The 12,415-nt window shown below is 30.7% G+C and overlaps 2 protein-coding genes across 2 annotated transcripts; both read right to left on the reverse strand.

Moving 5' to 3' along the window:
- Positions 1 to 958: 958 nt before the first annotated feature.
- LOC111712277 (golgin subfamily A member 6-like protein 4) lies at positions 959 to 5,780 on the reverse strand. The gene is made up of 6 exons (XM_023486849.1): positions 5,623 to 5,780; positions 4,291 to 4,350; positions 3,035 to 3,704; positions 2,664 to 2,743; positions 2,375 to 2,471; positions 959 to 1,503 (listed from the first exon to the last, which is right to left on the reverse strand). The coding sequence occupies exons 2-6, from the start codon at positions 4,332 to 4,334 to the stop codon at positions 1,462 to 1,464; spliced, it is 933 nt and encodes a 310-aa protein (XP_023342617.1). The 5' UTR covers positions 4,335 to 4,350; positions 5,623 to 5,780; the 3' UTR covers positions 959 to 1,461.
- Positions 5,781 to 6,017: 237 nt separating this feature from the next.
- LOC111712281 (myb-like protein B) lies at positions 6,018 to 9,037 on the reverse strand. The gene is made up of 3 exons (XM_023486852.1): positions 8,891 to 9,037; positions 8,029 to 8,081; positions 6,018 to 6,337 (listed from the first exon to the last, which is right to left on the reverse strand). The coding sequence occupies exons 1-3, from the start codon at positions 8,974 to 8,976 to the stop codon at positions 6,018 to 6,020; spliced, it is 459 nt and encodes a 152-aa protein (XP_023342620.1). The 5' UTR covers positions 8,977 to 9,037.
- Between the last annotated feature and the right edge of the window lie 3,378 nt (positions 9,038 to 12,415).

A 12,415-nucleotide genomic window follows, 5' to 3' on the forward strand; every position in this document is an offset into this window, starting at 1 on the left:
ATGTTATAATACCTACAGCTGTGCAACCCAATGTCTTAGCTAAGATATTTCAAACTATAATTATTCTCAGTTCAAATAATCTAAGTTTAAAATATCAAAGGTTTACACCATCAGGTTGCGAAGATATTAGGCTATTTGAGTTTTGTGTAAAAGACTGAATTCCTTTAAAGGGAGTGTTCGCGAAAAATGAAAGGGGGTATAGGCTCAATGCGATAAAAGAGCGCTTTTGATCGCTACTAATCTTACTTCTATCTGTTGCGTCTATTAGGAAAAAATTGTTAAAAACGACTCACACCGAAGAACGTAGTGTTTATACAAATTCGGAAAGATGCAACATTCAACTCGAATCGTAAAAAATCTATTTAATTCCCAACAAATCATTCAGATATTACAAACAATAGTCATCGATTATTTTTCAACGCATTCGTAAATAGTTGATATTTCATAATATTTTGTATTTTTCATGATCTGAGAGTTACATTTTTTCCTGTTTCGAGGATTTTTGATAATGAAGACGACATTTTCATATTTTCCAGGAATGTTCGAAAATCCAGCGCCAGCGAAAATTAATCTAAAAAAAACAAAATCAAAAATATTATGAAATATTAACTATATATGAATGCGTCGAAAAATAACCGATGACTATTGTTTGTAATATCTGAATGATTTGTTGGGAATGAAATTGATTTGTATACGATCCGAGTTGAATGTTGCATCTTTCCGAATTTGTATGGGCGCTGCGTTCTTCGGTGTGAGTCGTTTTTAACAATTTTCTCCTTATAGACACAACAGATAGAAGTAAGATTAGTAGCAATCAAAAGCGCTTTTTTATCGCATTAAGCCTATACCCCCTTTCATTTTTCGCGAACACTCCCTTTAATATTTAGAAAATGAGCTTATTATGTAAAATATGAATTCAAATATTTTTGTTATTTTGTTTCTTAAATCCAAGTTGCTAGCAGTTTATTTAAACCAAAAATCAAGCAATTTTTATAAAATTCTGTACACTGATTTGTCTATACATTTTCTCACACAAAATGTGTACAAATCAAAAGATATGTACAGTGTACAGTGTACACAATTATTTACTATTTCTCAAATATTTGGACAGCCAACAAATCATTATTTTGTACCTAGACTCTTAAACTATAAATGCGTGTAATTTTCTGTCTTCATAAGTTTTGTACTGTTCAATACTCACCTTTTCTAATTAACAATTTCATATTTCATTAAATTTATTATAGAAATGGTAAATATGTAATCTATTACAGCTTTTTTATCTCCAATTTAAGCTCTGATATCCAATCTTATATTCTATTGGAAGTTCTGTTTCTACAATTAACTCAATTTATTACAGGCACCTAGGCATGATATCCATTCTTGTATTCTATCAAAGTTTTGTATCCATATTTCGGTCCATTTCTTACAGAGGAATAATATATCCACTCACATGTTTATTCATTAAATAATCTGATATCCATTGTCATCCAATAAATCCAGATCCTAAAAATAAAAAAATTACTTTCATTTAATCTTTTTGTTATTTAAGCCAGTTTGCGTGCTTGTCTATAACTAGTTTATTTCCTAAATTTTCCTGTTTTAGATAAATTATGTAAAAAGTTTCACGATTTAAAGTTTAGTTTCTAGGCTTATTTTTCCTAACTCTGCGCTTTGTTTCCATGAATACAGACTTATCACGAGATATTATTATACAGGATTATAAATTTAGTTTTAGATTTTGTGTTATCTTACAAAATTACAATGGAAACTGTATTGCATGTAATGATGTAAATTTCAAAATAATGTGACTGTTATGACTCAGTAATTGGTTTTGAAAAAAATGTTAAATTTGTTTTGCAAGGAAAGCCAAGCATAGTGATGTAAGCCGCTAGTATTTCGAAAAGCAACTCGTAACTTAATGAGATTTATTGGATATTTTATATTCAATTAAACTTTGAAAAGTTTTCAAGTATGTGACATGAATTTTAATCTGATTCCAGTATTTAGTAGACTGCAGTAATATATCCTCTAAATATGAATATACCTGGAGTTAAATATCATAAACTAGATTGTAATATATCCTCTAAATATGAATATACCTGGAGTTCAATATTATAAACTGGATTGTAATATATCCTCTAAATATGTATATACCTGGAGTTCAATATCATAAACTAGACTGTAATATATCCTCTAGATATGAATATACCTGGAGTTCAATAATATAAACTGGATTGTAATATATCCTCTAAATATGTATATACCTGGAGTTCAATATCATAAACTGGATTGTAATATATCCTCTATATATGTATATACCTGGAGTTCAATATTATAAACTAGATTGTAATATATCCTCTAAATATGAATATACCTGGAGTTCAATATATGCCTGCTCATCCATCCCTACTCTAAACTCATCACAGTCTCTTCCATACTCAGAGATAGAACGTTTATATCTTATATCCTCCCTGGAGATACAGAACATTGAAAATTTAGATTAGACTTATTCTAAATCAAAATATTGGAAGAGCCTCAGATAATCAATGACAAATATAATCAATTAAAAAATCTAGCAAATAAAAAAAAATATATAAAAAGAGGTCTAAAGTAAAAATTAAAAGTGTAAAACAGAAATGAATAAATTATCCATCTGTGTATCCCTGTTTAGCCATGTATAACGTGACTCCAATTCTTCACGTCTTCTAAACTGTTGAAGAATATCTAACTCTTCTATTCTCTCCTGAACTCAACATTTATCATAAAATCTTTTTCGGAATTTAAATACTCATTAAACGTCTGAATTAGTATCTGAATTTTTTCTTAATCAGTATCTGAATCAGTTCTGAACTATAGATTGGTGGAAATCTTGTAAATTTTCAGAAAAACTTTAAATGTTAATGTACATTGATATGGAAAATGGAGTTTAGCCGACGTGTAAAAGATGTAACACAATCAAAAGTTTTAGCCTCTGATTAATTTTCTAATTATCGGTTTTAAAAACTCTAAGATTATGATCTAAATATCAACTCTCCTGGTTCAATAGCATCTTCATATCTTCTTCACTCCTCAACCTTATCAGCAGTTCAAGCTCATTCCTATTCATCACTTGACCACCATCTTCATTCTCATTTGCTTGATTGATTTCATCCATTAGTTCATGAATCATTGCTTCATCCTCTCTTCGTCGGAAATTATTTTCTTCATTTTCTCTGAGTCTAAGCAATCTTTCTTCTTCTTCTATTCTTTGAATCAGTTTCTCATCTTCTTCTTGTCTTTTGCTCTTGTATTCATAATCTTCAGTTGATCTGCACACCTGGATTTTCTGATGTCTATGCTGAACCAGGATTGAGGTTTCATGTCTTTGCAGTCTTTGATGGAAGTTTTCTCTCCTGGTCCATTGATCAGTTGGTTGATAGGGTTGAAGCTCAAGAAGAGTATCATCAGGGTTTAGAGTAGTTTTATTTTGTAAATGATTGTGTTTGGTTTCATATTCCATTCTGAACATTTTAGTATCCTTCATATTTTTATCTTTTTCTTTATTAAATTGTATTGTTTTCTCCTCCGCCTCTTTCTTCTCCTCCTTCACCTGGAGATAATTCAACTCCCCCTCCTCCTTAGCCAGTATCTCAATATCCTGATCTGTTCTACTAGATCTTGAAGATGTTGGTTTCTTCCTGTTTCTCACAACTTCCATTATAAATCTAAAAATACAAATCTTACTTCCAAATATAAATCTTTCAAGAATGTAATATCAAAGTCTGAATCTTGTCAAATATATTTGCACGAGTAATTCTTTAACATTAAACTTTCCAAGACATTGGAATTAAGGTGAACAAGGTAAAAATTGTTATAATGTATACATTTACTGATCAGCATTGTCAGATAGTTTAATCAGATAGTTTCCCAACTTTATTCCGTGATTTTTACATTAATTAATAAACATGGTTACATGGATGTATAAATTGTATTGTGTTGGCAGATTAGGAAAGGTTTAAAAACAATCAACAAATATTCTAAAAAAATGCATTTTTTCATTCAGTTTTACAGGGATATCCACAAAGGATGAGACTTCAGAGACGACTGTACTGTAATGTGTCCTGTTCATGCTTCCCGGCAACTGTTAAATAGTTTCTTTCTTTGCCAAATCGTAAAATATGCCTTTTAAAGACTAAACCTAAGGCATAAGTACCAATTTAACCTTGAGATCGTTAAATTTTAAGAATTTCAGATTCCTTCTAATTTAAATGGTTTAAAATAGAAAATAAATTATAAATGAAAATATATTACTTCCACATTCCTTTCCCATCATTCCAATCACCAGAATCAGCCATGGTCTTGTGCCAAGCTCTACAACACAAGAAAATCAAGATTATACTTCTTCAATTTAAGATATAATGATTTATAATTGCTTCAAATATCTTATTCTAGTTTGTAATTACCTTCCATCGATATAAAAGGAGACAGAACACTGCAAAATTTTAATGCTGAGATGAATTTTTATAACTCATTTTTTTCTCTTTCTATATTTGCAAGATTTTCAATATTAATTTTTGTTATCTTGACAAATTATAAATATAGAATTGTGTTAGACGTTAGTAGATTACTCTAAAAATATCAAGATTTTCAATATTATTTTGTGTAATCTTGACAGATTACAGTGTCAAGAATTGTATTTGAAGATTGCCTGGAAAATATCAACTCCTTATTCTTATTTCTTTAAACTCTAAAAACCATATGACATATAATCTTTAGGGAATAAATTCTTCTTTCTTGAATATTTTATTTTAATATTCTGGTGATCTACATTTTGTGCTTTTTATTTCATTTTCAGAATTTAAATATAATTACGATAAAGTTTATTTTGATCTCTTTTGCAACTTTATATAATTATTTAAACTAAAGAATAGTCCAACATGAAAGTTTCCATGACGGATTATTACAAAATTATAAGAACGTGATGTAACATCACTGTTTTGTAATTCAACACTGTTTCCTATAAGTATTAATTTCCTTGATCTAATTCTTTCCTGTAGAATATGTATAAAATAAGAACCCCAGTTTCATAATAAATTTCAAATTCAATATTTTATGTTGGAAATAAAATCAATTCAGAGGACTTTACCAAAATACAAGAATTTAAATTGTAAGATATAAAAAAACTAAATTGGTCTACACTCTGCACTGTAGCCTGAAGTGTGAACAGAACAAAGTGGAAATATTATAAAATACTCAATGTAAGGAAAATTTATGTTAGAGTACTTATAATTCATGTATATGAAGTGCATGTAAGTCAGGTAGATGGAGTACCTGTATGTCAGGTAGATGAAGTGCATGTAAGTCAGGTAGATGGAGTACATGTATGTCATGTAGATTGAGTACCTGTATTTCATGTAGATGAAGTACCTGTATATTGTGTAAATAAACTACCTGTATGTCAGGAAGATGAAGTACCTTTCTGTCAGGTAGATGGAGTACCTGTATGTCAGGTCTATTAAGTAACTGTATGTCAAGTATATGGAGTACCTTTATGTCAGGTGGATGGAGTACCTTTATGTCAGGTAGATGGAGTACCTGTATGTAAGGTCTATAAAGTACCTGTATGTCAGATATATGGAGTACCTGTATGTCAGGTAGATGGAGTACCTGTATGTCAGATAGATGGAGTACCTGTATATCAGGTATATGGAGTACCTGTATGTCAGGTAGATGGAGTAACTTTATGTCAGGTAGATGGAGTACCTGTAAGTCAGGTAGATGGAGTAACTTTATGTCAGGTAGATGGAGTACCTGTATGTCAGGTAGATGACCACCGTTTACCCGCACTTGGTCGATTTTTACCAGGAAACTAACTTAGAATATCAAAATCAATCTCAGAACATTCCCGTGGCTCTCTTGAGTTCCCCAATCAAAATTTGAAACAAATCGGTCCAGGAGTTCCTGAGTTATAATCGAACAACCAAACAAACAAACAAACAGAGATTACAACTTTATATTTATAGATAGTTAGCATTTATTCACCTCATTGAATCTGTATTTAAGTTGAGTACATGCATCAGTTCATCTGTACTGTTATCTGTTAAACTGTAGAGGCTGGCTGTCAAACTGTATTTACTATCTGTTACATTGTAGTTACTGGCTGTTACATTGTAGTTACTGGATGATAAACTGTAGTTACTAGCAGTATCTATCTGGTTGTTGCTGTTGTTTCTTCCCCTGTGGCTGGTTCTACTCCTAAGGTAGCTGTTGTTTCTTTGAATGTTGTTGGTTTTTGTAGTTTTGAGTAGATGGTTTAATGTTGTAGAATGAGAAGATTCAAGGTTGAAGGCTACAGGTCCTGGGCAAAATTGAAACAAATTTATTTTTAAACAATTGAAATATTGTAATATTCAATTCAGAGATTTTCCAAAAATTTAAAGGTGCTATAGATGTAGTTTCTAGTAACCCTTTGTTTTTTTAGTGGCATGTCCGATTCACAACAGTGCCCTTAAAAGCCAGATCAAGCATAAATTGGAAATGCATGTTTATAATATTAAAAACTAATTATTTTGATCCTAAACTTACTAGTTTCTTAATTCAAAATAGAGCTAGGATGTATATGTATAGTATTCACCCGTCTACAAGCCGATGATGGATTTTAATTCTAAGGCTGACTACGAATGTAGATTTATACTCAATTGATAATTATTTTGAATTGTGAATTTTTTCCAACAAAAATTATTTGCGCATTTCCACTGCATTTCAACCTCCACATTATTGATAAGATAAAAGGTACTGTTGTGAATCGGTTGTTGCTTGAAATTACAACATCTATCCCCTTTAAATATTAAAATATTAATTGCGAGCTGGCATCGGCATGGTTAGGACAGGAAATTCAGTGCTCCCGTCTAAGTAGCCGGAGCCTCTATTCAGCCGGGGATTGCTGTGCCAAATTAAAACCTGGCTGCACCCCAAACCTTAAACACAAACAGTACAGCTCGCCAGTAACAAGAAATACAGAAACATAGAAAGAAGAATCCTGAGAGGTTGATAAACATGCACTATGATGCCTGTTTTTTACTCTACCAGCTGCAACGCCCAGACGACTATGAAGACCGGACTACTTTTGAAAATGTATCATTCTGAGCCACAAAGCCAACAACTCCCCATTTTGTAATGAGGTCCAACTCCAATGGGAAAAAAACCTTAAATTCCACAGAGTTGGAAACACTTAAAAATTGGAGGAAAGTAGGGATTTTCTATGCTATGGAAGTCTCTCGATACCCTCCCTTCCTGACCTACTTCAAAATTCCAACTCCTACACCTCAACCCTACCTATTTGTCACAAAAATCATTTGGAATTGATTTCTTGGTGAACAAATGTTGTGGGCGCCATTTTTATGACCTCTAGGCGTATACATTGAATTTAAAGTAATATTGCAGACGCATACAAACAAGAAGAAAAAAGAAATTTGAACAGGAAAATGGAAGGGAACTCTCTAATGATAAGCTTTACACCATCAATTTATCCCATTGGCGAATGGAGACACCATTTGAACATAAAGAAAATATGCTATGAATATGTGTTGAATGCTGATTTAACCCTGACTTAACCTTCAAGTCTGATCAGCTTGTTGTTAAGTCAGGCATTCCAGCTTAGGATAGAAATTACAATTGAACAGAGTGTCCCAAAAAGTTCTGGTTTTACAAATTTTTTTTTCAAAATTATCAGAATCAGGGACAGTCAACAGAAGCTGAAAAGAGAAAAAGGAAGAAGGAAAGAAACAAGAACAAGAAATAGAATCAAATCATAACTTGCTGTATCAACTGTATCCAATTTATAAGATTAAAAATTCAAAAATAATAAATTGCTAAAAAAATATATTAAAATATCAAAAATTTCACAATTTTCAAAATATAGAAGGGTTTGGAATCTGTAAAAGATTAAATGAGAATAACCATTTCCTCTGTATTAAAGCTCTTAAAAGTTTCAAGCAAAGATGAAAATTTATTTTTGTATTAGAGTTTTAAAGTTTTCTTTTTTTATACCTTTGTTTTGACTCCAGTTCTGTTTTCTCAGAGTTGTTTGTGGAATAGGATTCCTGGAATTAGATTTGTTTGTAGAATAGGGTTTTTGGAAGTAGATTAACTTGTGGAATAGGATTCCTGGAATTAGAGTAGTTTGTGGAATAGGATTCCTGGAATTAGATTAGTTAGTAGAACAGGGTTTTTGGAATTAGAGTAGTTAATGGAATAGGGTTCCTGGAATTAGAGTAGTTGTGGAATAGGGTTCTTGGAATTAGATTAGTTTGTGGAATAGGATTCCTGGAATTAAAGTAGTTTGTGGAATAAGGTTCCTGGAATTAGAGTAGTTTATGAAATAAGATTCCTGGAATTAGAGTAGCTTGTGGAATAGGGTTCTTGGAATTAGAGTAGTTTGTGGAATAGGGTTCCTGGAATTAGAGTAGTTTATAAATGGGATTCCTGGAATTAGAGTAGCTTGTGGAATAGGGTTCTTGGAATTAGATTAGTTTGTGGAATAGGGTTCTTGGAATTAGATTAGTTTGTGGAATAGGGTTCCTGGAATTAGAGTAGTTTGTGGAATAGGATTCCTGGAATTAGAGTAGTTTGTGGAATAGGATTCCTGGAATTAGAGTAGTTTGTGGAATAGGATTCCTGGAATTAGATTAGTTTGTGGAATAGGGTTCTTGGATTTAGAGATGTGCATGAAGAGGGTTTTAATTATTTCAACAATTGAGAAATAAATAATTTGTGTGCAAGTGCAACCAAGATATTATTTCATATTAGTCCTTAAATGATTAATTTTAAGAAAGATAATCTTGTTTTAAATCAGAAAAAAACACTGAATAAAATATTTGAGAATTATTGAAGATGCATCCAACCCTAATACCTGGAATTAGAAGATCTAATATTATCCTCAGAAATATTGGAGAAAGAGGAGAAGAGGTAGGTTGGTTGATTCCCATGAGTTGACATTTTTCTTAAAATTTCAAGATTTCTTGCATTTTATTCCAAGAATAATTTGTATTTTCCAAATTAAAAAAACGTTTTCGTGATTTCCTTTTTTTATTGCTATTGAAACAATAAACCTTTTATTACTGGGTTAATTAAGTTTTTTAAGATTTTATGTTTCCTCTTTTTCAATAAAACGGTATTAAAGAAATATTTATTTTTACAGCAGAACATTTTTACAATTTTAGACTTTATACTTTACAATAATGAAACAGAAGAAGCTTATTTAGGATAAATTCATTTTTTACGTTGGACCAGAGTTAGTATATTTTTTTACTTGAGAAATAACAAATGAACAAATGTGCTCCAAGATTAAAAAAAAAATGTATTTAACCATTTACAATATTGGTTTTCCGAAAGAATAAAGTTTTATTATATAAAAAGAACAAGAGAGAGGAAAGACGTCAGCATCAAGAAAATAATATTCTCCATATCCTTGCAGATTTATTTCATATATTCTCTGAGATATAATTTTCAAATTGATCTCTTACATCTATCAATGTTCAATAAGTTTTGTCTATCTATCTGTCTGTTTGCTTGTTTATTACAGTGATAACCAGAAAACTGTGGAATAGGAAGTCGACTTTTAGACTTAATTTACGACTTTAAATAATCCAATAAACATGAGGCACAGCAATTGTGCATTGTAAATAGACCCATTTCACTTAATAAGTAATTTAATAGCATTCTAGTAAAGCTATTTGCTTTGTAACCACATCAAATGCACTTCAGTATTGCATTAATTTCATCTTCACATTCTATAGTTTTCAGGTTTGACTGTACTATCCAAAAAACGTTCAAGCTGAAAATTAAACTGTAAAAAAATAAAATATTGATTATTTCCATAAAAAGTCTGTTTGTTTGTTTGTTTACTTTATTATCTCATGGGACAGTTAAGTAACATTATATCCCGTTGTAGATGTATAGGTTGGGAATCATGGGTCAGTATTATTCCAGTTTAATTAGGTAAGTAGCTTGGAAACCCAGCTCTGCCTAGCGTTTTTCCTAAAAAAGTCAACCTACTCATATTATATTAGAAAATTTCCATTGTTTTACCTAGTTTCCCAATCAAAATTTGATGCAGATCGGTCCAGGGGTTCCTGAGTTATGATCATACATTCAAACAAACAAACAAGTACAATTAAATGTTTCACCGTATGTTTTAAAGAGCCACCTGAGCTAATATTTATAGATTAAGAGCACTTACGATTAATTCAATATTTACATATGAATACATTTACAATATGTACTACAGGGTGTCCCATGAATACATTTACAATATGTACTACAGGGTGTCCCATGAATACATTTACAATATGTACTACAGGGTGCCCCATGAAGCATAACAGTTGGTGAATTGTCTGAAATGTCTTCTTCCATGATTTTTAAGTCGTCTGATAGTAAAGAGACTAATGAAAAATAGTATATGACAGTCGTATTATAGTAAAATTGATTTAAAAGTAAAATATATTTTAATAACAGACTTTTTAACTAAATAAACTGCACAAAAAGTCTTCAATATCTAATACAGTATATGAAAGAAGACATTCAAAACTATTCACCAACTGTCATGTTTCGTGGGACACCCTGTATGTATATTCTTGTATATTATTAGAACGAGGCCATTAATTACTATTCACATTATTATGCTTATTATCACAATAATTATATTCCCATGTAGGTCAAGTTAGTGTCTCTAATCATAAAAATAATCTAATCACACAGAACCGTTTTCAAGGGCGTATACGGGGGGGGGGCAAGGGGGCAGTGCCCCTAACTTAGACTTCAGAGCTATCTCACTTTTCTAATCTGAAACTGAAGAGTGATGAGTATTAAAAACATTTTTTTGCTGTTTTTTTACTGCTAGTTTTGTCTGATGTAGAGATAAAGTAGTCCTTGGTAATTGGACTGTAAAGTACCTTTAAAGTATCCAAGAAGCCAAATGTTATGAATTTACGGTTCAAATTCCCCCCCCCCCCCCGTAGAAGCTCTTAGGGGGGGGGGGAAATAATTTTTGGCCCCCTCTACATTTATTTCTGTATAAGCCCTTGATCGTTTTACTACAGACAACTAGATATTTAGGTTATAGATAAACATAAAATTGTAATTTTTAAACAGTAAAAATAAGTTTTATTTCGATTTTGTTTTCTATATTTCCTAATTTCCGATGACAGGGGACGCAAGTGTAGTGGTTTAATATTTAAGTTTTTGTTAAAAAAACATGTAGCCTTAACTATTCTAAAGAAAAGTATGCAGACGGTTTCTTTTCTCAACTTGAATTAAAAAACATTCACATTTAAAAATATAACTTTGTACATTTGGGTAAATCACGGTTTGGAGCTTATTAATTTTTAAAACTTATGAAAAAATAACTCTGGAGTTTATAACTTTTAATTCCTTCTGGATTCATCAACTTTCGACAATAATAAATAAACTATATCCCAAATCAAAACTTTGAAGAAGATTGAAATTATGAATATTATAGATATCTTTAATAATGATGAAATTAATAAAACAAATTATATCTTAATAAAAGAATAAATATATATTTTAAAATAGATTCCATGCGAAAAGTTATTTCTCAATGTATAAAATTTTTAAACTGATTTTAAAGGATTTAAAACTCAAATATTTCACTTTAGTTTTGTTTAAACAAACTGGCAATAAACAGTTTTAAGAAACAAAATCATTGATATCTAATGCATACTTGATCAGACAAAGCTTTCAAGCTTTCAATATTTGATGATGGATCCTTCTATCTTTTATATTACAAAGCACTCCGATTTTTGGTAGATTAGGTTTCATCATAGTTTTCACAATTACATGTTAAATAAACAAACTTTAAAGATTTATGATCCAACACTTACACAGCTAGATGAGATACAACTCAATGTCTTCATAAAGAATTAAAATACATTACAATTTTTCAGAAAGCTTTTAGAAATGAAAAAACGCATTATCCTTAAAAAAATTCAATACATTTGTAAAATTATACCAAGGAAAACTATACATAGTCTCCTTTATTTATGTTTTTGTTTTTGTATTTTTTTAGCATTTTAATTCAATGCTAATATAACACATGACGTAGAGGAGGTACGTTTAGAAGGACGGAGAACTACTGAACTAGTGGGAGGCTCAGAATTTAGAGGATTCATGGAAGAAACCAGACAACGTTGAGAACTAGGCGGTTTATATTCTGCGAGGAATAAATGTGGATTTTTTTTTGCGTAAAATACGCAGGTCGCAGATCCAATTTACTTGTCTTTGCAAAATATATTAGAATCAGCTGGTCCATGAATAGGATTGAAGGAAAATATGAATTATAAATAATAGATATGAATTAAATAAGTCAATTGTAAATTTCTGATAAATGCCACATTATGCAATAAATATAGATTAAAAA

This window comes from Eurytemora carolleeae, unplaced genomic scaffold (genome assembly GCF_000591075.1).
Source record: "Eurytemora carolleeae unplaced genomic scaffold, Eaff_2.0 scaffold884, whole genome shotgun sequence".
NCBI lineage: Eukaryota > Metazoa > Arthropoda > Copepoda > Calanoida > Temoridae > Eurytemora > Eurytemora carolleeae.